Source organism: Sclerotinia sclerotiorum, genomic scaffold, assembly GCF_000146945.2.
Source record: "Sclerotinia sclerotiorum 1980 UF-70 scaffold_22 genomic scaffold, whole genome shotgun sequence".
Taxonomy (NCBI): domain Eukaryota; kingdom Fungi; phylum Ascomycota; class Leotiomycetes; order Helotiales; family Sclerotiniaceae; genus Sclerotinia; species Sclerotinia sclerotiorum.
The window spans coordinates 1-21,421 of NW_001820814.1; the positions used below are offsets into that span (position 1 = coordinate 1).

General features: G+C 42.0%; 12 protein-coding genes across 12 annotated transcripts; 5 read left to right on the forward strand and 7 right to left on the reverse strand.

Annotated features, from left to right (window-relative positions):
- Nucleotides 1-566: 566 nt before the first annotated feature.
- Nucleotides 567-781, reverse strand: SS1G_12666 (predicted protein; the record flags this gene model as incomplete). The annotated part of the gene is made up of 2 exons (XM_001586041.1): nt 567-625; nt 724-781. 2 exons carry the CDS (start codon nt 779-781, stop codon nt 567-569), a joined length of 117 nt encoding a protein of 38 aa, XP_001586091.1.
- Nucleotides 782-2,725: 1,944 nt separating this feature from the next.
- On the forward strand, nt 2,726-4,722 carry SS1G_12667 (hypothetical protein; the record flags this gene model as incomplete). The annotated part of the gene is made up of 2 exons (XM_001586042.1): nt 2,726-3,172; nt 3,265-4,722. The coding sequence occupies 2 exons, from the start codon at nt 2,726-2,728 to the stop codon at nt 4,720-4,722; spliced, it is 1,905 nt and encodes a 634-aa protein (XP_001586092.1).
- Nucleotides 4,723-5,771: 1,049 nt separating this feature from the next.
- Nucleotides 5,772-6,181, reverse strand: SS1G_12668 (hypothetical protein; the record flags this gene model as incomplete). The annotated part of the gene is made up of 2 exons (XM_001586043.1): nt 5,772-6,087; nt 6,150-6,181. The coding sequence occupies 2 exons, from the start codon at nt 6,179-6,181 to the stop codon at nt 5,772-5,774; spliced, it is 348 nt and encodes a 115-aa protein (XP_001586093.1).
- Nucleotides 6,182-7,511: 1,330 nt separating this feature from the next.
- SS1G_12669 (hypothetical protein) lies at nt 7,512-9,659 on the forward strand (the record flags this gene model as incomplete). The annotated part of the gene is made up of 3 exons (XM_001586044.1): nt 7,512-7,563; nt 7,815-8,120; nt 8,182-9,659. 3 exons carry the CDS (start codon nt 7,512-7,514, stop codon nt 9,657-9,659), a joined length of 1,836 nt encoding a protein of 611 aa, XP_001586094.1.
- Nucleotides 9,660-10,885: 1,226 nt separating this feature from the next.
- SS1G_12670 (predicted protein) lies at nt 10,886-11,017 on the forward strand (the record flags this gene model as incomplete). Its single annotated transcript, XM_001586045.1, has 2 exons — nt 10,886-10,925; nt 10,962-11,017. The coding sequence occupies 2 exons, from the start codon at nt 10,886-10,888 to the stop codon at nt 11,015-11,017; spliced, it is 96 nt and encodes a 31-aa protein (XP_001586095.1).
- A 328-nt stretch (nt 11,018-11,345) lies between these two features.
- On the forward strand, nt 11,346-11,734 carry SS1G_12671 (predicted protein; the record flags this gene model as incomplete). The annotated part of the gene is made up of 2 exons (XM_001586046.1): nt 11,346-11,402; nt 11,621-11,734. The coding sequence occupies 2 exons, from the start codon at nt 11,346-11,348 to the stop codon at nt 11,732-11,734; spliced, it is 171 nt and encodes a 56-aa protein (XP_001586096.1).
- A 424-nt stretch (nt 11,735-12,158) lies between these two features.
- On the reverse strand, nt 12,159-12,875 carry SS1G_12672 (predicted protein; the record flags this gene model as incomplete). The annotated part of the gene is made up of 2 exons (XM_001586047.1): nt 12,159-12,457; nt 12,800-12,875. 2 exons carry the CDS (start codon nt 12,873-12,875, stop codon nt 12,159-12,161), a joined length of 375 nt encoding a protein of 124 aa, XP_001586097.1.
- A 574-nt stretch (nt 12,876-13,449) lies between these two features.
- Nucleotides 13,450-13,651, reverse strand: SS1G_12673 (predicted protein; the record flags this gene model as incomplete). Its single annotated transcript, XM_001586048.1, has 2 exons — nt 13,450-13,536; nt 13,586-13,651. The coding sequence occupies 2 exons, from the start codon at nt 13,649-13,651 to the stop codon at nt 13,450-13,452; spliced, it is 153 nt and encodes a 50-aa protein (XP_001586098.1).
- A 2,379-nt stretch (nt 13,652-16,030) lies between these two features.
- Nucleotides 16,031-16,189, reverse strand: SS1G_12674 (hypothetical protein; the record flags this gene model as incomplete). The annotated part of the gene is made up of 1 exon (XM_001586049.1): nt 16,031-16,189. The coding sequence occupies one exon, from the start codon at nt 16,187-16,189 to the stop codon at nt 16,031-16,033; it is 159 nt and encodes a 52-aa protein (XP_001586099.1).
- A 275-nt stretch (nt 16,190-16,464) lies between these two features.
- On the forward strand, nt 16,465-17,061 carry SS1G_12675 (hypothetical protein; the record flags this gene model as incomplete). The annotated part of the gene is made up of 3 exons (XM_001586050.1): nt 16,465-16,571; nt 16,736-16,776; nt 17,003-17,061. 3 exons carry the CDS (start codon nt 16,465-16,467, stop codon nt 17,059-17,061), a joined length of 207 nt encoding a protein of 68 aa, XP_001586100.1.
- A 1,072-nt stretch (nt 17,062-18,133) lies between these two features.
- Nucleotides 18,134-18,364, reverse strand: SS1G_12676 (predicted protein; the record flags this gene model as incomplete). The annotated part of the gene is made up of 1 exon (XM_001586051.1): nt 18,134-18,364. One exon carries the CDS (start codon nt 18,362-18,364, stop codon nt 18,134-18,136), a length of 231 nt encoding a protein of 76 aa, XP_001586101.1.
- A 1,368-nt stretch (nt 18,365-19,732) lies between these two features.
- On the reverse strand, nt 19,733-20,750 carry SS1G_12677 (hypothetical protein; the record flags this gene model as incomplete). Its single annotated transcript, XM_001586052.1, has 3 exons — nt 19,733-19,789; nt 19,840-20,375; nt 20,600-20,750. The coding sequence occupies 3 exons, from the start codon at nt 20,748-20,750 to the stop codon at nt 19,733-19,735; spliced, it is 744 nt and encodes a 247-aa protein (XP_001586102.1).
- Between the last annotated feature and the right edge of the window lie 671 nt (nt 20,751-21,421).

A 21,421-nucleotide genomic window follows, 5' to 3' on the forward strand; every position in this document is an offset into this window, starting at 1 on the left:
GATATAGAACTATGATTCGTCACTCGTGGGGGCGATTGGAGAGATGGATGAATGGATAGAGAGGAGAGGTATGTGTACTTGGAAGACGAGAGGGGAAGATGATTCTGCATTTAGAATGGGGAGGGAAAGTATATGGTATGTGAATGAGCTGTCGATTTGATAGGAGGGAGGAGTGAAGGGAGAAGAGATGGTGCTTGAATTTGATGGTTTGGTGGGAGAGGGGAGGGCCTAGGAAATGGGGAGACTGGGGTTCAACGGGATCAAGGGGATATACAGAGGGTTTAGAATCTTGGATGGGGAAGATATGATGTTGATATATGGGATGTGTATGTGTATCATGCAACAAGGTGAGATGAGAGATGGGAGGGCGCTGGCCCTCTGTTGAGAAATTTGACTTTTCTTGCTATGTACTTCTCTTGCCGCTTTCCAGGGGAGAAAGATGGTGAGAGGAAGTGTCGTATAGTAACACGTGCTACATACTGATCTTGAAAATCTCCTCTATATGTAAGATTACTATATGTCTCCTAGAGTCCTCTCATAGATAATATTATAAAATGGAGATAAGGCTAGAAAGGCATGGAGAACTTGAGAGCTGAGCTTGAGGTAGGCTTTTCGTAGCGCATAACTGTTTGTCATCAGTGTTTTTTGTGATTGTAATCCTTCGTCTGTACTTCTGCATTTCTTTCACCGTTTGATCATCCTGCTCTACAGGGCCGTTCTTACTTTCCATTTCTTGTATATTATCTTGAGGAACAGGTACACTGATAGCAGATGCGTGCATTATTGTCTTGGACTATGTATAAAAAATTGCTTCATTTTGGTTGGTTAATGGTAATGCTAGGGCTTGCATGGGATATCCTTTTGATAGTGTGGGAAGACGGGGAAAGGGTTGGACTATATGGTGGCTTTTAATGCTTCTAGAAAAGTTTGATCATTGGTAGTGAGCATGGTTTCCAGTCGGGGTATTACTGCATTGGGGGCTCGCTTAGGAGGATGCATAGGTTTATAGGAACCCTTTTTGTGGTGAAATGTTTTTGAGGATCGGTCGTTTGGTGATGTTGAGTTCAAGCTTGTCTATGTTGTTTGTTGCTTGTTGAACATACTGTACCGCATTAGGTTTCGGTGGAGAGGTATCAAACTGCTAGATCGCTTGCTACTTATACCGTGTCTATGCGTTCATGCATGTCCGTCCTTGAACAGTATAATTGAAATATATCACGATCAAGAAGAAATGACCCATCTGGTGCTGCATTTCACATAATATAATATAGATTCATACTTCTGTAATACAACATCTAACTCTCATATACAAGAATAAAGACTTGTTTTTGAAAAATGTTAATCGCATAAATAAATAAATGATGGTTGTTGGTTGCATGTACTCAAGGAACACCCCTCTTCTAGACCTTCCACAATCAAACATAATTGGTTATGAACATGGACCGTGGGGGTATGATTGAGAAGGTCATACAAACAATGTTGTTCCGTATTCATAACCACCATGTCTCAGGAAAGGAAGTGAGATGTAAATGATCCAGCTGATGTTGAGTGTGTATCTAATGTTCGCGCCCCGCGTTTGCTTCGAAATGAAATGCTTCGTGGTGGTGAGGATGAGATTTGTATTATATCATTAAATTACCTAGTATTTCCAAAGTCAATTCAAGTAAGTGGAGGTTATATTTCTTCAAGAGAATTCCCATCTAGCAAATATTTGATATATGATATATTTATAAGCATCAACTGATGTTCGTTTCCCTTTCATTTTACTAGGATTGAAGCACAGTATATACTTTCAATAACCCCGTAGTATCGCCTATGAATTATAAAGAGTCAAGACGACTAATGACTATAACAAGGACGTCGATCATAACTATCTATCTGATTTAAAGAAAAAGAGAATTTTCAATCATTCAACTATCTAATAAATTGATATTATATTATATTGATGTTCGAAGATACTCGAAGCTGTCGGCCCATTGCCTGAGATAGTTAGCTTACCGGAAAAAGGTACGCACGGCTGGCTTCATTACATAAATAACAAAGTTCATTTGTACCTATTGGTACGATAAGAGCCCTGGACTCAGTTAAACCGTCTAAAACCTTCAGATGGGAGAAAAGCCACCATCTAAATTAGTACGAAGCTTTAAACAACGACCAAATGAATTTGCTGCTGCATTTTATTTTATGAGCACAAAAATCGACGTCCTTCAGGCCAATACAGAAAGAATTACTAGACAATATATTCATTTGTTGTTGTCTGATCTATTTACCTTATTTACCTGGTTTATCTAACTCCTCACTAATCACCAAAGAAAGATCCAAGTCCAACACAAAGCGATTCCGCATCATACAAAACCACCACCCTCCGATTCACTCAATCACCATTCAAGCTGAAGCTCAACTAGCTGGTCGGGAATTACTCAAAGCCAAGCTCCCTTTGACAGAACTCACTTATGGAGTGATATAACCAGCATAATCGTCATTCTCGTTTGATATACTTCATCGAACCGCGCACGGCGCACATACTATTCACGGTTCCGAGACCCCTCAGTTTGCGACCATTTGTTGTACAACCAGGCCATACACTTACCGACACAGAGTGGGCGAAACCTTCCAATTGATCGCAATCATGGATACTTCTGGGGTTTGGAATACTCAGGACCCTACTTTGTCCGTCCCCTCTCAAGATGACTTTCAGCAATTTCTTGATCTAAATATGCACAATATGGCCGGTGGTCTACAATTCGACTTCGATTTCAACCAGCAACAGTCGCAAGATCAACAAATGATGCATCAAGATGGGATGGATTCAATGAATACAGGAATGGCTGGCAATCATCAGGTTGGGCTCGATGGGTCAATGCACGACCATATGTCTTCAATGACGACAGCTTCTAGCCATTCAGCTATTCTCGGGACTCCAGTGGTACATCCACATACTTCTACAGAAAGTTTAACACACTTAGATGCGCAAATTCAGTATCTACAACAGCAGAAGCATGAGCAGCAGCTACGTCAGTCGCAGGAACAGCAGCGGAACTTTTATGTCCAGAATAGAATGATTCCACCAACACCAAATAGTATGGAAATACATGGTGCCAATCAACATTTCTACTCTCAAGCAGAGCAGCCGCCATCTGTGTTTGAGCCTTACCGTCTAAGGGAGCAAGAGGTTAGTCTAGTTGAACTGTACTTCGACATTCCTGTCCATTGATTTTACACATTTCGAAACATGTGGGAATGGTTGCTAATTTGACATTTCAGATGGCTTTTACTCCCCTCGTATCGCCAGCTGTTACCCCCTTGGAAACTCATTTCAATATCCCTGATTACACTGTCCCCGGAGCGTATTTCAGTCCTTTGAGTTCCCCTGCTTTGCACGCCCAAAACGACCATCAAGCTATATTTGACCATCGTCATTCGGGATCTACGAACTCACCAATTGACATGAATGGCGACTCGCATTCTGCGCCGGTAAGCTCTATAATCCCACCCCGGAAGCCTGCCCGGAAGTCTGTGGCACCAAAACCACGAGTCAACACTCGTGCAGTTCGACAATCGCCGATTGTCAAGCCAAATCGAGGTAGGAAAAGCATAAGCATGAGCGCTCAAGCCCTGGAAGAAATTATTGAGCCTTTAAATTCTCAAACATCTCAATCTAAAGGAACTGGATCAACAAATTCGGCAGCAAGCACTGATCATTCTGAAAATGGCTCAATATCCCCTGAGCATCTATCAGATATGGCACCTCCACCGTTGCCGAGCTCGGCTGGAAGGTCACCCTATGTCGTTGCACAAAAGGAGAATGTCAAAAATAAATGGCTTCCTATTGGGTCACCTGCCACGCCAGCATCACTGATGAGAATCACAAAATCTCCTACCGCCGGCGAGTCGTCACTGAATCGAGAAATGGACCTCGACGATCCAGCTTTGGACGGGTTTGCATTGCCAGAAGCTGCAAATACTGTAAGACCTACGCTACCTCGTATTGATACACAGTCCGACGGACAAATGACACCAACTTTGAGCTCGACAGGATCTAAAACTCCTGGATTTCAACCTTTGCCTTCGCCAGTAGTTGGACGCCCTGGCTTAGCCACATCTGCCAGTCAAAGCCCTCAAATAGATGCCATGAACGGGACGAACGGAGCCGCGCGCAAAACGCCACAAACCCTAGCACGGAGCACCAAGAAGAGAGCGAGCACCTCCGTTCTTGCCTCCCCAGCCCTTCTCCCCAAGATATCTCCTAGCATAAAGCCATTACTTCCTGGCAGTTCATCCATCCATGATGACGCAACTGCTTCCCTTCTACTCGCATCGAAGTCAAATTATCAAAACATACTTGAAGGTACTCATCTTCCTGGTGTTTCGTATCCTTCGGAACTATCAACCAATTTAACATCAAAACGCACGTCTCATAAACTTGCCGAGCAAGGAAGACGAAATAGGATCAACTTAGCACTTACAACATTGCATGATATGATACCTTCCGAATACTATCCTCGGGGAAAAACCAAGGATTCTATAGCAGACAAGGCTGGTAGTGGTGATGCTGGGGAAACCGAATCCGCAGGCTCAAAGAACGGTCAAAGTGCAAGTAGTAAAGCTGCTACAGTGGAAGTTGCCATTGAATATATTAGTCACTTGGAAAAGGTTTTGGCTGAGGCGAACAGAAGAGCCGAAGAAGCCGAACAAAAACTTGTGGAAAAGGAAAAACTATAGTTATAGTTATAGTTCTATTCTTCGGATCGATAATTCTTACCAAGATTTCCTTCCTCTGGGAAGCGATATTGGGAATTCATGGGGTATGAAACGGAGTTAATGATACCTGAGCACGAAAGGTTCAACTGTCACGGCTGAAAGCAGCTCAGGGGCGATACAAAAGTTTAATGATGGGATAATTAATGCCGGGGAAGTTGCGGGGAAGGTATTTGATATATATATATTTTATTATATAGATACTTAGTATATATTACTATTACTCATTCGATACGTTAACATGATCAGCCCTGGGATTTGATAATGGGTATATGGAATGAGTAATAGCTCTTTGTAGATTTGTAGATATGTATTTATAGAATAAAGATATTGATTTTGAGTATATTTGATATATTTGATCTATTAACAGCTGCTTTAATGAAGATCGATGGAGAGTTCGTGTGTGGATTTGATGATGCTCTTTGGGACTGGGGGGGCGCGCGCTGGAAAAGGGGGGATAATTTGTAATGTGAGTTGTTGGGTGGGTGAGCTGTGTTTTCGGAACTTCATAGATATTATTGATGGATGATTTTATTTGTGCAGTGTAAATGCATGCAGTTGATGATTAAAGATGTCTACATGTTTGTGGTTTTTTGGCTATGGATGGTATGAGAGGTAGCAGCACCTGCTTCGATGTCTCTCTTGGATATATAAATTTGTATATGTACGAACTCCATCCCGCGTAACGTATGGGGGTTTCCTATAGCTCCACATCCACTTGATATTCCTGGAAGGTGACATAGTTCGTCAGGAGCCCGTCAGGTCTTTTTCTGCCTTCAAAGTAATGATGTATGCTTGCCGGGCGCGTGGATACCTGCGCTTGATGTATGTGCAACTGGGCTCTTTGATGTTATGCTGGGTTCCTGCCTCTCCTTTCTCCTTCGATTTCTGTCTTTCCTTATCCCTTGCTTTCGGCCCCATATTATCATCTGGGAATAACATCCACGGGAGTCCTTAAATACTAAAGAGAAACCCAGATAACCAGAGCATTTTTTGCATTTCTTGACGCATCACTAAACAAACTGCACCTCTGGCTCCTTCTTCACACCCTCACTCTCCAGTACATCAACATCTAATTCCTCCATAACCCCCAAGACAACAGATAAACTCTCCATAAATCCATTGACAGCTACACGCAACATGCGGTTTGTGGTTGCGCGGTAGATGGTATGGAAGATAGTTTTCGAGTCTGCGGAGACAAGGTTGTCTGAAGTAGGGGAAACGAGAGAGAAGGTACGTCGGACGAGGGGCGAGAGTTCAGCGTCGACGGATAGGGCTGAGAGGGCGGCGGAGGCGAGACGTGCGGTGGGGAGTGGGATGTCGATGGTGCTGGGGGAGGGGTTAGTGGGCTTGGAGGACGGGGAGGGAGGGGAAGGAAGGAGGGTTCGTACAGTGAGCATGGGAATTCTAGTTCGGTTGCCATGTTTGCTGAGGTTTGTAGGGGAAAGGGGTGGTTTCTTTATTGTTGGGTTTGTGTAAGCGTAGACTCGAAAAAGTGTTGCTCATTGTGGTGATATTGATTTAGAGGGATGGAGAGATTTAGGGGCAGGGGTTGTTTGTTTGTTTCCGAAGAATAGCCGAGTCCTCGACTTCTCGAGATTTCTTCGAATTGAAAACTTGTGGTAAATCAACTGAATGAAGTTTTGATTTGAAGAAATTGGACACCGGAGTATTGAGCGATGTTCTATAAGTTATTCCATCGTGAGTAGAATTGAAATAAGGGATCAGATTCGTTATGAAATTGAAAAATTGGACTTTCTGGGCTTTTTGATGCTTTGACGAGGTTGTTTTGTTTGGATGATCATGGGAGAATGACGAGGATGAGGATGCAGGGGTAGCTGAAGTTTGGAGCGAGTGAAGTTTTTTGAATTGCCGGTGAGCGGTAAGCGGTGAGCGAGTAAGTGAGGTGAAAAGAAGAAGGAAATTGTATGTTGAACAGGTGTTTATTATTCTTCATTGCTGGTTAGCTAGCTAGATACTAATAATAAGAGTTATTCATTCTATGTAACTGATAGATCTATTAGATTTATCTTAGCAGAGACGGCTAGAGACTATCTGCTAGATATCTCCTACTAGAAAATCATCAACAATATAATCCATGATCACAACATCAATTGTTTACCTTGTTCTAGCCCCCTCTCCTTGCCTTGCCAACTCTTTCGTCTGAGCTTTTAGCATTTCCCTCCGTAAGCTACCTAGTCCTCTGTGCTCAATCATTCAATGGAATGGTTTGTTTGGAATCTTGAACCTTGCTCATCCATTTTCTCTTGTTGCTGGTCAATTTTTTGGTTGCTGGGTCAGAACAATTACTATAATCAGACTAGTAAATTGTTATTGATCATTCACATTCACATACATACAAATCCATACGAATTCCTAACAAGTATTTGGAAATCCTTCTTCTACTTAAACATTTTCTCTCATGTTGCTTTGGATTTTGGATTGAGATTTGATTTTGTTTTTATTTTCTTAGGAATACCTCTTTTTGATTCCGTCGCCTTTACAGACAGGATACATTTGCTGCGCTGAAGTGTTTATTTGTTTTTAGTTCGAAGTTTACGAGTATCAACAACAACAACAAAAAGTAACTTTGCGCCTATCCAGGTACCATCGTCTAAACCTCGAGTATTCATCACCACCGTCGCTCTTGCCAACAACAACAGCGCCAACAAGATACCTTCAATTACTCTACATTTACGGTTTCGGACTTCGCGACTGCTAATACTAGGTGCCTTTGCGTGCCTTTATCAACAATGCCTCCTTCCTCTCAATTGAAATATGGGCAAATCATCGAGTACATCCCAGGTGTGTTACTTTATTTACAATATTGTCAAAACATCTTTCACCGCGCGGCGCGAACCATTGAGCATCTTACGCTCAGTATCATTACCTTATTGATATTATGCATCCAATGGACTACAATTCTATGCTCGAGTGGGCAACATTACTACCTAATGATAAATTTACTGGCGCCTGCGCGAAGAAAGGACCAAAACAACCTCGAGAGGAGGATAGACCGTTCCACTGGCTAACATATACAGACCGATTATATTTAGCATCTTACACTACACCTCCTACGGCCGACACTCTCTTCCCTTACCCTGAGCAACAGAGCTCTCGACGATCTCCGACGAAGCGGTCAGCAAGGGCTGCAGATGGACCTTCAGTCGTTTCGGACAAAAGAGAACCACCACACTATTTCACCGTCGATGATACACTCCTCTACAACGCCTTTCACCACGACTTTGGACCATTACACATTGGACATCTCTATAGATTTGCAGTTCAATTCCACGACATCCTTGGCGCCCCGGAAAATAAGAACAAACCTGTTGTATTCTGGAGTAAAGCAGATGCGCGTAGTAAGCTACCTTGTTTCATAAGAGTTCGCTGGTCAAGAAAAAAACTAATTGAGTAATTTAGGTCGAGCCAACGCTGCGTGTCTCTTAGCCACGTATATGGTCTTGATCCAATCATGGGCACCCCATCTCGCGCTTGCGCCAATCGCTCAAGCAGACCCACCTTTGATGCCTTTCCGCGATGCAGGATACAGTCAAGCAGATTATGGTATTACAGTTCAAGATGTTGTGTATGGTGTCTGGCGCGCAAAGGAGCAAGGATTTTGCGCTCTTCCGCAATTCGATCTCGAGGAGTATGAAAGATTCGAACGCGTGGACCAGGGTGATTTCAATTGGTTGACTCCCGACTTTCTTGCATTTGCTTCCCCACAACACAACCCTGTGCAACCAATACTTCCTTCTTCTCCACTATATGCGACTCTGCCAACAACTTTGGAAGACGTGGATACTCACCCAACCTTGCCCACACCCTTCAAGAATGTTTTGAAACATTTCACATCTCGGAACATTGGTTTAGTAGTTCGTTTGAACTCGGAGTTATACTCTCCATCTTATTTCACGGCGCTTGGTATTGAACACTTGGATATGATCTTCGACGATGGCACGTGCCCACCACTTAGTATTGTTCGAAAGTTCATTACTTTAGCACATGAGATGATCACTGTTCAGGAGAGGGGCATTGCTGTGCATTGTAAGGCTGGACTTGGACGAACAGGATGTTTGATTGGGGCATACTTAATCTACCGATATGGATTCACTGCTAACGAGATCATCGCGTATATGCGCTTCATGAGACCGGGAATGGTTGTTGGCCCTCAACAACATTGGCTCCATCTTAACCAAGGAACCTTCCGAGAGTGGTGGATCGAGGAACAGTTTGAAGTGAGAATGAGGGAGAAGCTCGCCAACATGGCTCCAATCACACCCAAAAAGGGACATTTCGCAACCAAAAGTCAAATTGTCACTCCTCCAAATGGCAATCAAAGAACCCCACTTGGCGAAGTGGACAATGAAAGAAGTCATAGCATCGGAACTCAGGAGGATTACTTGCCAGCACCAACACCAGGTCAACCAAGAAAGACAGGCAGGGGTGACCGCCACCATCCATATGGACGTCACGGTTCGGCATACAGCTCTACAGAAGACGATAATACACATTGCGAAACTGAAGTAATCTCAATACACAGATCATCGACTGATGCTACCGAGTCTGAAGAGGAATGGCAGCTCCGTATGCGTACCAGCCGCAAAACATCAAGGTCCCCAGCTCGGAGCGAGAGGTCAGGAAGATCCATAAGTCAGACCACTACGACAATCTATACATCGATAGATGACAGTAGTTACGATGTTGAAAATATCGGAACAGCAAATCGACCTAAGACACCATCTGCCATCAAATCTGGCAGTGGTTCACTTGGAAAGGTTCGAGGCAGCCCTAAGCGGAGTGGGGACAGTCTCCGCAATAAAGAAACATCTGGAGCAGTTCGCAAAACCAGTGGGAGAGTTGGGAGTGTCGGCACTCGCAAAGTCTCTGGCTTGTAAATGATTCACGTTACGAAAGCAATCTTTGTACTCTATAGTACCTTTGACATGCATTTTAGAATTCTGGCGTCGATGTTGTTGTTACAGCATACATGAAGCAAATGTGGAAAGTAGTGTGTGGCGTTATTGAATTAAACTTTATCGTCTGCTAGTGCAAATGTTGAGTATATCAGGCTTGTTTGGTCTTTTTTTGGCATTTACAACTGCTTGTTTGTCTATTGGATGGAGTTACATTTGGGATTATGTTCATCTTTTCTCCGCGCCTTTGCTTGGACTTTAATGATGATGGTGACTATGGGTTGGATGGATATGTTTGAAAGTGGAGTGTGGAGGGGGGGCAGGGCGGGAGCTTGTGGGAATGGTGGTCTATAAACGTATCTTGCTCTACGCTTGGGTCTGGGTTTGGTGTATGAAATGGTGTTGGTTGTCTTGATTGGTTGTCTGTCCCTTTTTACAAAATCATTACGAGATCATGAGAATTAAGAATGGTATGGATGGTGCTGTTTGAATGTACGTAGGTGGCCTGGGCTTCTTACTATATGAATACGTACGTTAGTACTACTCACGGGTAGAATTAAATCCAATCATTATGAATACAACTATAAATGAGTGTAAATGGATTGTGATAATAATGAATGTTTTGCTTTGCTTTGCTTTTTAGAGAGTCGTCCTAGCTTAGTCTGTAGGTATTGGTGTCTACTCCTCATATCCATAGGGTAGATAGACCAGTCTCGCTTCTTTTATTTCATGTTTCTCTACTTTAATTGTGTTCATGTATTATCCTGGATATTATTTTTAAATCTAAATATACGAGTATAGGCATCTGAAAAGGTGATGTATCTCCTCACTATTATATGTATATTATGATTCCCTCTTTTAGATCAGATATTAAAGTTTATTCTAAAGATTAATACTTTATTATATTCTTATATTTTTATTTAGATTCTAATTAGATTAATCTATAGTATTTTAATTTGTATTTTGATAGCTTTTTAAAGTGAGTAGATGGGTAATTTATTTTTTTAATTTTTTTTTAATTATATTAATATATCATATTTGATATGATGTTGAGATTGTAATGCCACCTTCTATGTAAATTGAGACCCTACTCGCGTCAATTAACACACCGAGATTCAAAACTGGCAAGGTAGAGAAATTCGTACCTCCTGATCGTGGCCTCTAACAGTTTTGGACAGACAGATTTATTCACCATCGAAGCCTCTCAAATGGCATTGGGTCATAACTCCCTCATCCGCAGTTTTGATGGTATGTATCAACAAGCCTCACGCATCTAATCCTCAGTTGACAAAAAGGGTTTCATGAGTTGCTGTATGGCGTGCGATGACTGCGTCGATTAGCATCATCACTATGTGGAGACAGAGTTCTACCCGGCCCTTGAGAAAGCAGCTGGTCGAAAGGGCTTGATGGACGGTGCTGTAAGTTAGCACGGTAAGTTATATAGCTCCTTTGCTCGAAAATAACTGTTTAATGAGTTGCAGTTGCTTTCCACGACGGCCTAGAACAATTTAGCACTTATCCCAAGGAAAAGAACCTGACTTCTCGTCCATGGAGCTCATTCAAATCATAGACTCTTTCTCTGAACCATGGTACAGCCATCTGAAGGAAGAGCCTCAAATCATCGCCGATCTCTCCCAGTACAATATAGTCGAAACATTTATCGACATCATGGCCATAGCCGCCCAAGCTAGCAAGAAACAAGTCAAAGTCTACTTCGTTTTCAATGTATATGTGCTTCCCGTCTTTTCTTGAACATGGAAAGTGTGGGGTTAACGTTTGGGAACGGCTTGTGGCACGCAGCATTTCCTCCCATCAATAAACCGGTCGAATGGCTGATGACCAAAGTTGCTCCGCTGTGGCAGCATCGTCTTTGCGTTTTGCGAGCTGTACTCCTGACGGGGAGTATAGGTAGTAGGCTGTACAAAGTATCTAATTTTCCGTAGTTATACGTTGTTCATGGAAAATATTCGTGCTTAATCTCCAAGAAGATAGCCCTCGCTCGGTTATTGGAGACATCCGTTAGATTCATGCACAATTGTAGTAGTTTGATCTCTTGAATTTTGGTACTTGTGGATATTATGCGCATGTTATGGTATTCATGATCTGGAATTTACACACTACCTGTTTAGATTGTGTCTGTTGCGCTGGAGATAGACAAGAGCTGTTTGAGGTAAATCAAGGTCGGGAAAGTGAGTGGCGGAGGATGATTGCGGGTTTTTTAGCATATGATAGTGTATTGATGGATACCTTGGAGAAATTAAACAAGGAAAGGCCTGAAGAAGTTTATAAAATGGTCTTTGCTATTTTCCACTTTCTATTCCCCCAAAACAAGAATTCTAGAAAGCCCCGTGTTCCACTCAGCACGCTTGGGGTATGCAAGAAGCCTGGATCAAACTGTCATGCCAAGGAACCGAACTATCCTGCCATGCATATCTGTGGATGTGTCGCGCAACGAGCTCAAGACGAGTATCTTATATAAACTTATGCGCTAGCAGCAGCACAATAAAAAGTATTAGTAGTTGCAGGACAAGTAGCTGTGCCATCCTCAAAAAGAGCCTCAATAAAGCCTGTTTCATCTCTTACAGTGATCCGGCCACTTCCTCCACCGTTACAAGTATCATAGATTCCGTCAAACGTAAGAGTACGAAACTGAGGCATTTGATCCTTAATAAATACATCAGTTGTTGAGAACGCCATATTGACGGTCATATCGCAATTTTGACCATCACAAGCAAGATCCCGAGTAATGAGCTCCAAACCGGCCAAGAAGCCGAGACGTACTTGTTAAGATAATTACGGAAGTTAGACTCGCCTTCCGCGTACCTCGAGGTCGATGCTCCGAGGGTGGTGCAAAGCAGGCCTCCGAGTTATGGCGCGGCTTGTAAGGACTGTCGAGATTTGGTGGTCACAGATTTGTCAGGCCAGTATGCCTTGCCTTCCGCCACCATTTTGTTTGCCCAGTCCATGTAGTCAAGACTACTGACAAGAAAACGGTCTGCAGCGGTCATTGGCACTGGTACCCGTGCTGCACTATCAGCATCTTGCTTGATAGGACTGGCCAGGATCTATAGAGCTTTAGCTTAAGCAAAGCTGTCTACATTAGATATTGGGGTTACAAATACTGTGGAGCAAGAGATCCCAGCGATTATGGTAGAGACGAACTGAATTGTAAACTTCACGATGCTGTTTGTTGCACATGTTTGTAGTTGGAGTTGATAATAGCAGATGCAAAGGATACGTTGTCCTTTTTATATTGTTGATTTATGAGGTCACATGCAGAAAGCGTGCTGCCCACGCACTAGTCTACACAGTTATCATTTAGCTTCGGAAAGCCGGCGAAAGTAGGAGAAAGGGGCAAAGGAATGCCCATTAGTATACAAGTAATGAATCTGAGCTCTTAGTCCACTTTGATTGCCCGGTCATATATAGCCACCAAGTCGAATATTGCTTCCTACATCGTGTTGAAACCCCCCCCCCCAAACATTCTTCACACAGAGACCCACAGTTTAAGCTGTTAGTCGCAGTGATTTGCTAAGTACGTTCTATTTAGAGTAACTCAGGGAAACAAGACCGATGCCAATGATGGCATTTCGGGGAAGCCAGATACCATAGCAGGAGTAATCACCTGCCGAACTTTGTCTTAGGCAGGCCTTTCAATGTGCTGTCAAATTTGGCAGGCTCAATTCTCGAATGACCTCTATACTGGAAATCATGAGCTAGTGGTATCGTATCATCAAAACTATTTGGGAGTAGTGGATAGACCTGCTGGGGGCTAAATGGCAAGCCTGCCTGATTCCGGGCCATCTATAATGTTATAACGTTCTGCCTTCACCAGAATCCTCCCGCTTGTAAAATCATCCTGCAGGTTGCTCCTCTGGTTATCAGAGGCTTGACTCCGAGATTCTTACCAAACTCCAGATAGCATGAAAGCCATTCCGTTGATTCCACCAGTAATCAAACAAGGCCATACACATTGTGAGGGGCCCCTTGCAAATATGCGTAGCATTGTAAACTTCAGAAATTTTAAACCATGCTTACCCGTTTAAACAATCAATTAGACTTCGTGGACTTAGAGACATCTCTGTCTAATTCGCAGAATATTTGAATACAACAGTTGGAGACCAGAATTGTGAAGTTCGGCAGAAAATGTACATGGGTCGTGTACATAATGGTTGGAAGCTTTCGTGTGAATGTGGAGAACGCTAACATATTGCCCCGCATTGGTAGCACTTAAATTAGCATAACTATGTATGAGTTGTATGCAATTGTTGGGAGCCAAAAAAAAAAAAAAGAACAAGCTTTGAATTGTTACAGAGGACGTCTACTATTGTATCTCGACAGGCCTCGGAAGGCTTTTAATATTACCATTGAACGGTAGATTTACCTAGAGTCTATTACTTCTTTTTGATCAACTTCAACTACTTGAGTTGTATTTCCCTAACAACATTTACGATCATTGGTTGTTGTCAAGGCAAACCATGAAGTGTTCTCTTATAATTTCAATATCTGCACTTGCATTCAACGCAGTACTATCATAGGATTCGCTCGAAGCTTTTCCTTCGACAGGATGCCCTGAACAACTGCGATACAGTGTTGGTCGGATTTGCGAATAACAACTGTGACTGCTCCCCAAACTGCGATGGATGTACAGTTAATGGAGCCATTCCATGCTTTCAAGCTCAAACGGTATGTTGGATGTTCGCCACGCTGCTGACGGGAAGTAAGCAAAGGACAAGAGATTACAGCCCATGTAAACATATTACAGCATCTTCAAATGCCCTACGCTTTTGATCTCGTATTAGCAAAGCTTAGGAAAAGACAAAATATATGGCAGTAAGATGCAGCTGTTGTATGGAGTTCCTGCTTAGGTTTAAGCTCGGCCAGCTGCAAATGGATTTGGAGTCCTTATAGTCAAATGAGACTTCATATTGACTCTTGAGATCCAAGTTCAACATTGTTTTTGCCTTTCGATGCCATGACAAATACGTTAATCTTCAAACAAAAGCCCTGCCCCTTAAGAGCGAAGCGACAGCCTAGGCAAGCACTACAACTTGACAACTTGAAGTTGAATCCATCTCCTATATACACCCAGTGATAATAACTTATTCCTCAATTCAAACTCCTTCATTGCATGACATACGCCTTTGTAGATTGAAAAATTAACAACATATGATAGGTGCCGGTGGGAGGAGACATAGCTCAAGGAGGATATATGCGTAATGCATATGCTGCACACGATTAGGGATCCCTGAGACAGGGGGTTCTAATAAAGTGCTTTCCTGCGGTCCCACCTGTCCCACCTGCCATATTTTATATGATGATAGGATCGTCATTGTCTAGTAGCCAGACTCGGAACGTGTCAGACTGCATCAAGCGTCCAAAGAAGTGTCGGTTATCTTGGCGACCCTGTGGAATTTTGTACCCTTCTTCCCAGATGTTGTTACAACAAAACAAAATAAAGCTGCCACTTCATGTTCAATATCTTTTACATTTACTATCATTTTCGTATTGACTGCACGACCATTATAGATACATTCAATTTACTTCCAGACACCGGCTCAGCACACTCGAGGTGTATGTCAAACTCATTTTCAACATCAAAATTGACCTCAAAGTCAATAAAAGCCCAGGCTGCTGTCTTTGATCGGCTCCATCATTATCATCGAACTGATATTTTTCAACTTTAGGAACCTCCCTTTACGTCAGCGGCGCCTATCATCCTCTCTCTACACGCGATTACCACACACCCCGCACTAGCACATCAACCTCTTCGGAATCAACATACTTGGTCCAAAAGAACTTAAGAACAGTAGCATATTTCAGCAAGCAGCAAAGAAGCCAGTGAGAGTGCTATAGTAATTCAGACAAAAGCATTGCTGGTAGGTGAAATTACACTGCTCTTTGCACGTTTCAATAATCTCTACTTCTTTCCCACTTCCTACTGCGAGCTTAGTGGTACAAAAGCACAAGGTTTATATATTTAATGGGAATATGTTTTTTTTCTGTAGATATATCTGTCGAGCCCCAAAAGGTTTATATGTCATCAAAGTGCTTTGCGAAACGTCGCTCTGATTGTGGTTCCCAAAGTCCAAACCAAAATGAATACGCCTGCGACACGACAGCGCCAGGCGCATGGTTCCACAACAATAATACCAATCATCAAATCGAGAGACCAGCACCACCTACGATTATAGCAGAGAATGTTTTTGTTTTTATTCCAAACCTCATAGGTAAAACCCTCCCATTGCGGATTGATATTAATTCAATCTAACATCTACAGGATATGCCCGAGTTGCTCTGGTCATTGCTTCTCTCTATTACATGCCACTTCATCCTCGAACATGCTCATTCCTCTACACCACATCTTGTCTCCTCGATGCCGCCGATGGGGCTGCGGCTCGGAAATTTAACCAATCCACACGCTTTGGTGCCGTTCTCGATATGGTGATTGATCGTTGTACGACCTCCAGTCTGATGGTATTCCTGGCGAGCGCATTCCCTAGATGGAGCATTATTTTTCAAATTCTTATAAGCCTGGATCTCGCTAGTCACTACATGCACATGTATGCTACGTTGGCAATGGGAGGTAGCTCTCATAAGCAAATAGACAAGAAAGTGCCTCGGGCTATGCAGTTCTACTACACGAATAAGGTTGATGGGTTTCTAGTTTCTATCATGATCAAGCTAACGTGTGCAGAATGTTCTCTTTACCGTTTGTGCTATGAACGAGCTTTTCTTTATCGCTCTTTACCTTCTCTCTTTCTCCTCGCCTATCCCCATATCTACCATGGTGCAAGCAGACGGTCAACTCGGGTCGGTAACACCCGGAAACCCTCCGGATCCATCATTGATTTGGACTTCACCATGGAGCGCCGGATGGATGGAAACGGCAAGGTAAGTTCTCAGAACAACTTTTTCTATAAGAATATTAATCAACTTCTCGACCTATACAGAGCAAACAAAATGGATAGTTCAGTTCCTTGGATTCTTCTCTATATTTCATCCATTTTCATGCTCTTCAAACAGTATGTTAATATCATTCAATTAATCGAATCTAGTAAACGGCTCGCGGAGGGTGATGTTGAGCTGAGGAAGAAGAGTATGTTGGCTCGAAATGCAAGGCGGTAATTTTTATTACTATTATTAGGAAATTGAGAGGGAATAAAAAATCATGTCGAATTAGATGGTGCGGTAATATTACCCATATATTACCACACCTTGTAGAAACTATCCAAAGATTCTAGCCTGTGTATCTATCTATCCTATATTATTTTTATGTTATACAGGTTATAAAAATGATTAATTAATTAATCAATGCTATGCAGTCTCGTTAGCCGGGAGAAGCACCACCGTGTATATATATATTAAATTTCTAGATAATTAGACTTTGCTGGAAGCAAAACTCTATACTTTCGCTTAGGTTAATTACCCCTTATACATTGATTTCTCAACCCCCATTACCTTTTTTAGACGACTAGTGGTACCGAGGACTCTTTTCCCTCTCTGAGTTTATAGTATAGCTTTACAAGTCGCTTCATGATTTCCATTAGGGGCTAGAATTCATCGAAAAGTGCGTTGTTTGAAAAGAACTGAATGATGCTATTGCGATGCTTGAAAGACTACATGATGAAAACTAAAGTTGACTTGTTGCAGATCCATCTGAGCTTTTGCTTCTCAGTTCAAACTTTTTGAGATGAGTTTGATGTGATGAGATGAGTCAAGCAGATGTTGATCCATATTTTGGAGCAATGAGATTATTATAGTGAGACGGGATAACCTCACAGGATGAGAGGAGAAACTTATTAGAAGAGTGAAGAATTTCTCGTCCCGATTGAGGGAACCGAAATCATCATCGCGTGACTATGATGTAGCTCCCCAAAAAATTAGTCAAAACCATAACACGAGTTCCCTTTTTTCAATGAGCTATCGTCATGCCGCATCGGCACCCCAAGCCTGAAGTGTGGTTGGTTACTGTGTGAACGAAGTGAATGACTTCAATTCAATTACTACTGTAATAAAGAACTAAGCGAACGCGAAAGAGACTAGCTTCTTTTAGTAAGTCCTATATAAAGACTTACTACTTTTCAATATGTAGCTAGCTCTTTAGACAGAATACAATTAGACATACAGGACCTACGTAATCCGTGGGTGCTACGTCTTCCGTATCCTTCTCGTACCAACAGTTACCATACGGCTTTATACGCGATCAAAGCCGACATGACAACCAACCGTTTTTGTAATCTGTCGAGCCCTTCTACTAAATCGTGGGACATATGAGGTAGTATTAGATTTCATAGAAGAGCTTGTAGCACTAGTACTTTTTCGACCATTATGATCATGCTGCTCTAAAAGTCCGCTATCTTTGAACATCTCAAGGAAGTTGATCAAATAATCACTAAAACGACTGGGATAAAATCCAAACCATGTAGAAAGATCTGACCAATGACATTTAATCATCAAGTGTTAATACCTGATACAATAATGTATTGAAGGACTTCCTTTCGCCCAGCTGCTGCGATGTAGTAAAGTGGACTATTCCCTATTCCGTCAAGGTCATCTTTTTTGAATACACGCCCTAGTATTGTGAGAATATGACGATCAGGCAAATCTATCATACACATACACAAAGCATGAATTTGAGTTACGCGAAAATCGCATACATTTTTCTCGCCGAGGGCAGCATCCATATGGTCAATCCTGCAAAACATCGTGTGCAACAAAGATAATCGTCGCGAAGGATCTAACTTCTACCATAGAAGAGAGTCCATTTCATTGGATAAGATCATGGAATTGGCATCAAAGAGCTGGTAGTAAGCTTGATCTGGACTTTCGGGTCTCGGGTCGACCACATCAAAACATCCATCAACAATAGTCTCCTATTCCTCTTAGACGTAACCATCTCATTCTTGGTAAGCTTACGATGTAGCTTTTTCAACTACTTCTATTGAGTAATAACTAAAATCCGCATCAGCTTTAGCAGTGGCCAATGGTGCTATTGAACGCTTGCGTCAGTACATTCAGGGAGTGTATCATTTTATTCCTAGATTCCACCCCGACCTAGTGATTCATGCGAGACACAAGAAATCGATGAAGGTATGTAAAATAATACTTACTGAGGTATGCTCGTTGGTAGATTCATCAATACCCCTTAGCAAAGAATCTAAATAATCCAATCCAAATGAAACATCTCATCTAGCTAGTATCGTAGAGCTGCTCGACATAGCAAATCTCGGCGCTCTGTTATCAAGTGGTTTTATAATACCAGTTATTATATATCTTCCCCTTAGTGGTCCTGGAAAACTCGTCCCCAGAGTCGGCAAATCTCCAAACTTAATCGCTTGTGAGATATCGGACGAATTAGCAGTAAGAATAGACATACTAAGTGATGAATATCCTAAATAACTTACCTCGAAGCATAGGTACTGTAGAGAAATGGAAATGTCGCGAAGACTGTCATGGAAAGCTTCAGATTCTCGGCAGCAATCTGTGTTCTTGACTTTTTATGAAAAGTTTGATTCATATGTTTCATAGAGAGTACCTAGGTATCCAGAGAATCTGCGTTAATCTGAAGGATCAAGCCTTGATCAAGGGAAGCTGTCAAGGCCTCGGAATCTAGTGTTACATAAAGGAGCTTTCGCATGTTGTGAGCTGTGCAGTTGATTTTGAATCATATGATGAGATGAATACAGTAGTTTGCATGCGAAAAGCAAGACAGAGGTGAGGTGAGATTAGTCTGATGTACTATCAACTCATGTATCATCTCAGAAATTCAAGAAACTTAGACTTTTTATCCTATCAAAAATTAGTTATGTCACATTTATTGTGACGCTATGTCGGTGGAAGTATCCAGTAGCAAAGACAGTAAAGGTTGTACACATCACATTTCAGATCAAGTTAATACACAGACAGATATATGTGGTTACGTATGTGACATTATCGCTGATTTTCTAAATATTCATCCAAAAGCCTATGTAGTGCTAAAACGCCTGATGCCACCGGAACCATCGTTGCCCTGTGGTATCGTTGCTAACGCCGTAAATTTACTTTTGTATTCTTCACCATTCAATAATCTCTTGTGGGAAGAATTCATTGATCAGTTCGATATAATACGGCTATTGAAAGTTAGCTTATTCATTTGTAATGCAATTGCGGATGTCCATACCTTGAGTTCTTCCACATTTGGAGGCTCATCAGCCTTGCTATAAAGGTCATATGGATTGAACTTCTTCACAGCGGCTAGTCTTTTTTCATCGTCCTCATTCATCAGATGCTTGTATTTTCCTTTGCTGTGCATTGAGTAAAATGAATGATATCTGATCATATCAAGTGCTTCTTGTGGCAATGTGGACCATTTCTTGACAACATGATATAGATATTCATCATGACCGTATGACATCATGACGTTATCCAATCCGCAATTTGGAGAGTAAACTCCGTACTTGGTGTTGTATTTTGGATTATGATAATCAGGATTGTTCTTGAAAGTCTCGGAAAGGATGATGTCTTCGTCAAATGCACAGCCTACTGGGAAGGTATCTCCGACGACTTCCCACTGATCCGAAGCTCCAAAGAAACTAAGCAATTTGCCGAGATCATGAATGAGCCCAGTCACTATCATCCAACGTGGACATCCATCTCTTCTCATCGCTTCAGCCGTCTGTAAAAGGTGCTCAATCTGAGATAACGCGGTGTCGGGGTCTGAATTATCAGTATATGTGTTAAGCAGCAAAATCGCTTGCCAGATCGACATGTGAACCTTCTTTCTGTTTTCAACAGTTTGACGAACTCTTATGTTAAAATCATAAGTTTGATACGTATGTTGTCTGGCACATTGTTAGATTGTATGTAAAATTGAGAAAGCAAAATTGGTCCTTACTTTAGATAAAATTCCTTCACACTATCTTGAGCGGATTCATACTGACGAAATAGTACCTCTTTCTCAGGGTCTTTACTATCTCGTATTTTTGCCGCAAGTACATTAACTTCATCGATGTTGTCTGATATTCTTTCCAATTCTTGTCCACCAAAGCCATTGACGGATGGTTGAACGTCAACTGCCACTTCTGAAGACATCTTTAGAGATGGTAGAGGAAGGCTTATCAAAAGCTATGAGGTTGCTTTGGAAGGAGTTTGATAATTTTGGGAGAGAAGATTATCGTAGTTGAAGATGTATGAATAAAAATGTTGGGGAATGAGCGGGTAATTGTATCAGACAGTTGCTGTACAAGCTTTTTGTGACGGGAACCTCGGAAGGAGGATGAGAAAATGGGAGGAGGTGAATACAGTTTGGGAAACCTGACCAATTCGCCTCTAGGTCGAGTTGCAGGAATATATAGCTAATGGTTCTGCGCACAAGCATCCCAATTGTGTCATATTGACCAACATGTGACTTGTAAATAATGATGAGTTTTCCAAGACTTGCAATTTTACAAACAGAAGGGGAAATAATACTTGCATGATGATCATTTTAGGGGTCATCGTGTTACAAACTAAATGCGTGGGGTGACAGTTGAAATGCGAGTTCGGGGAAGACGGATCTTTTTGATGATCAGTGTCGATCTGGAGATAAGTGTAACAGACAAGAAAAAAATTACCAGATTGAGTCATGACCAGGCAATTTTCCGGAATTGTTTTTTTCCCTCCACCACAAAGTTGGCAATTGCCATATTTATTTGCCAAGCAAGACAAGCACTAAAGTGAAAAAAAGCTTCGGTAACGGCTATTTCCCCATAAAAATCTCGTCT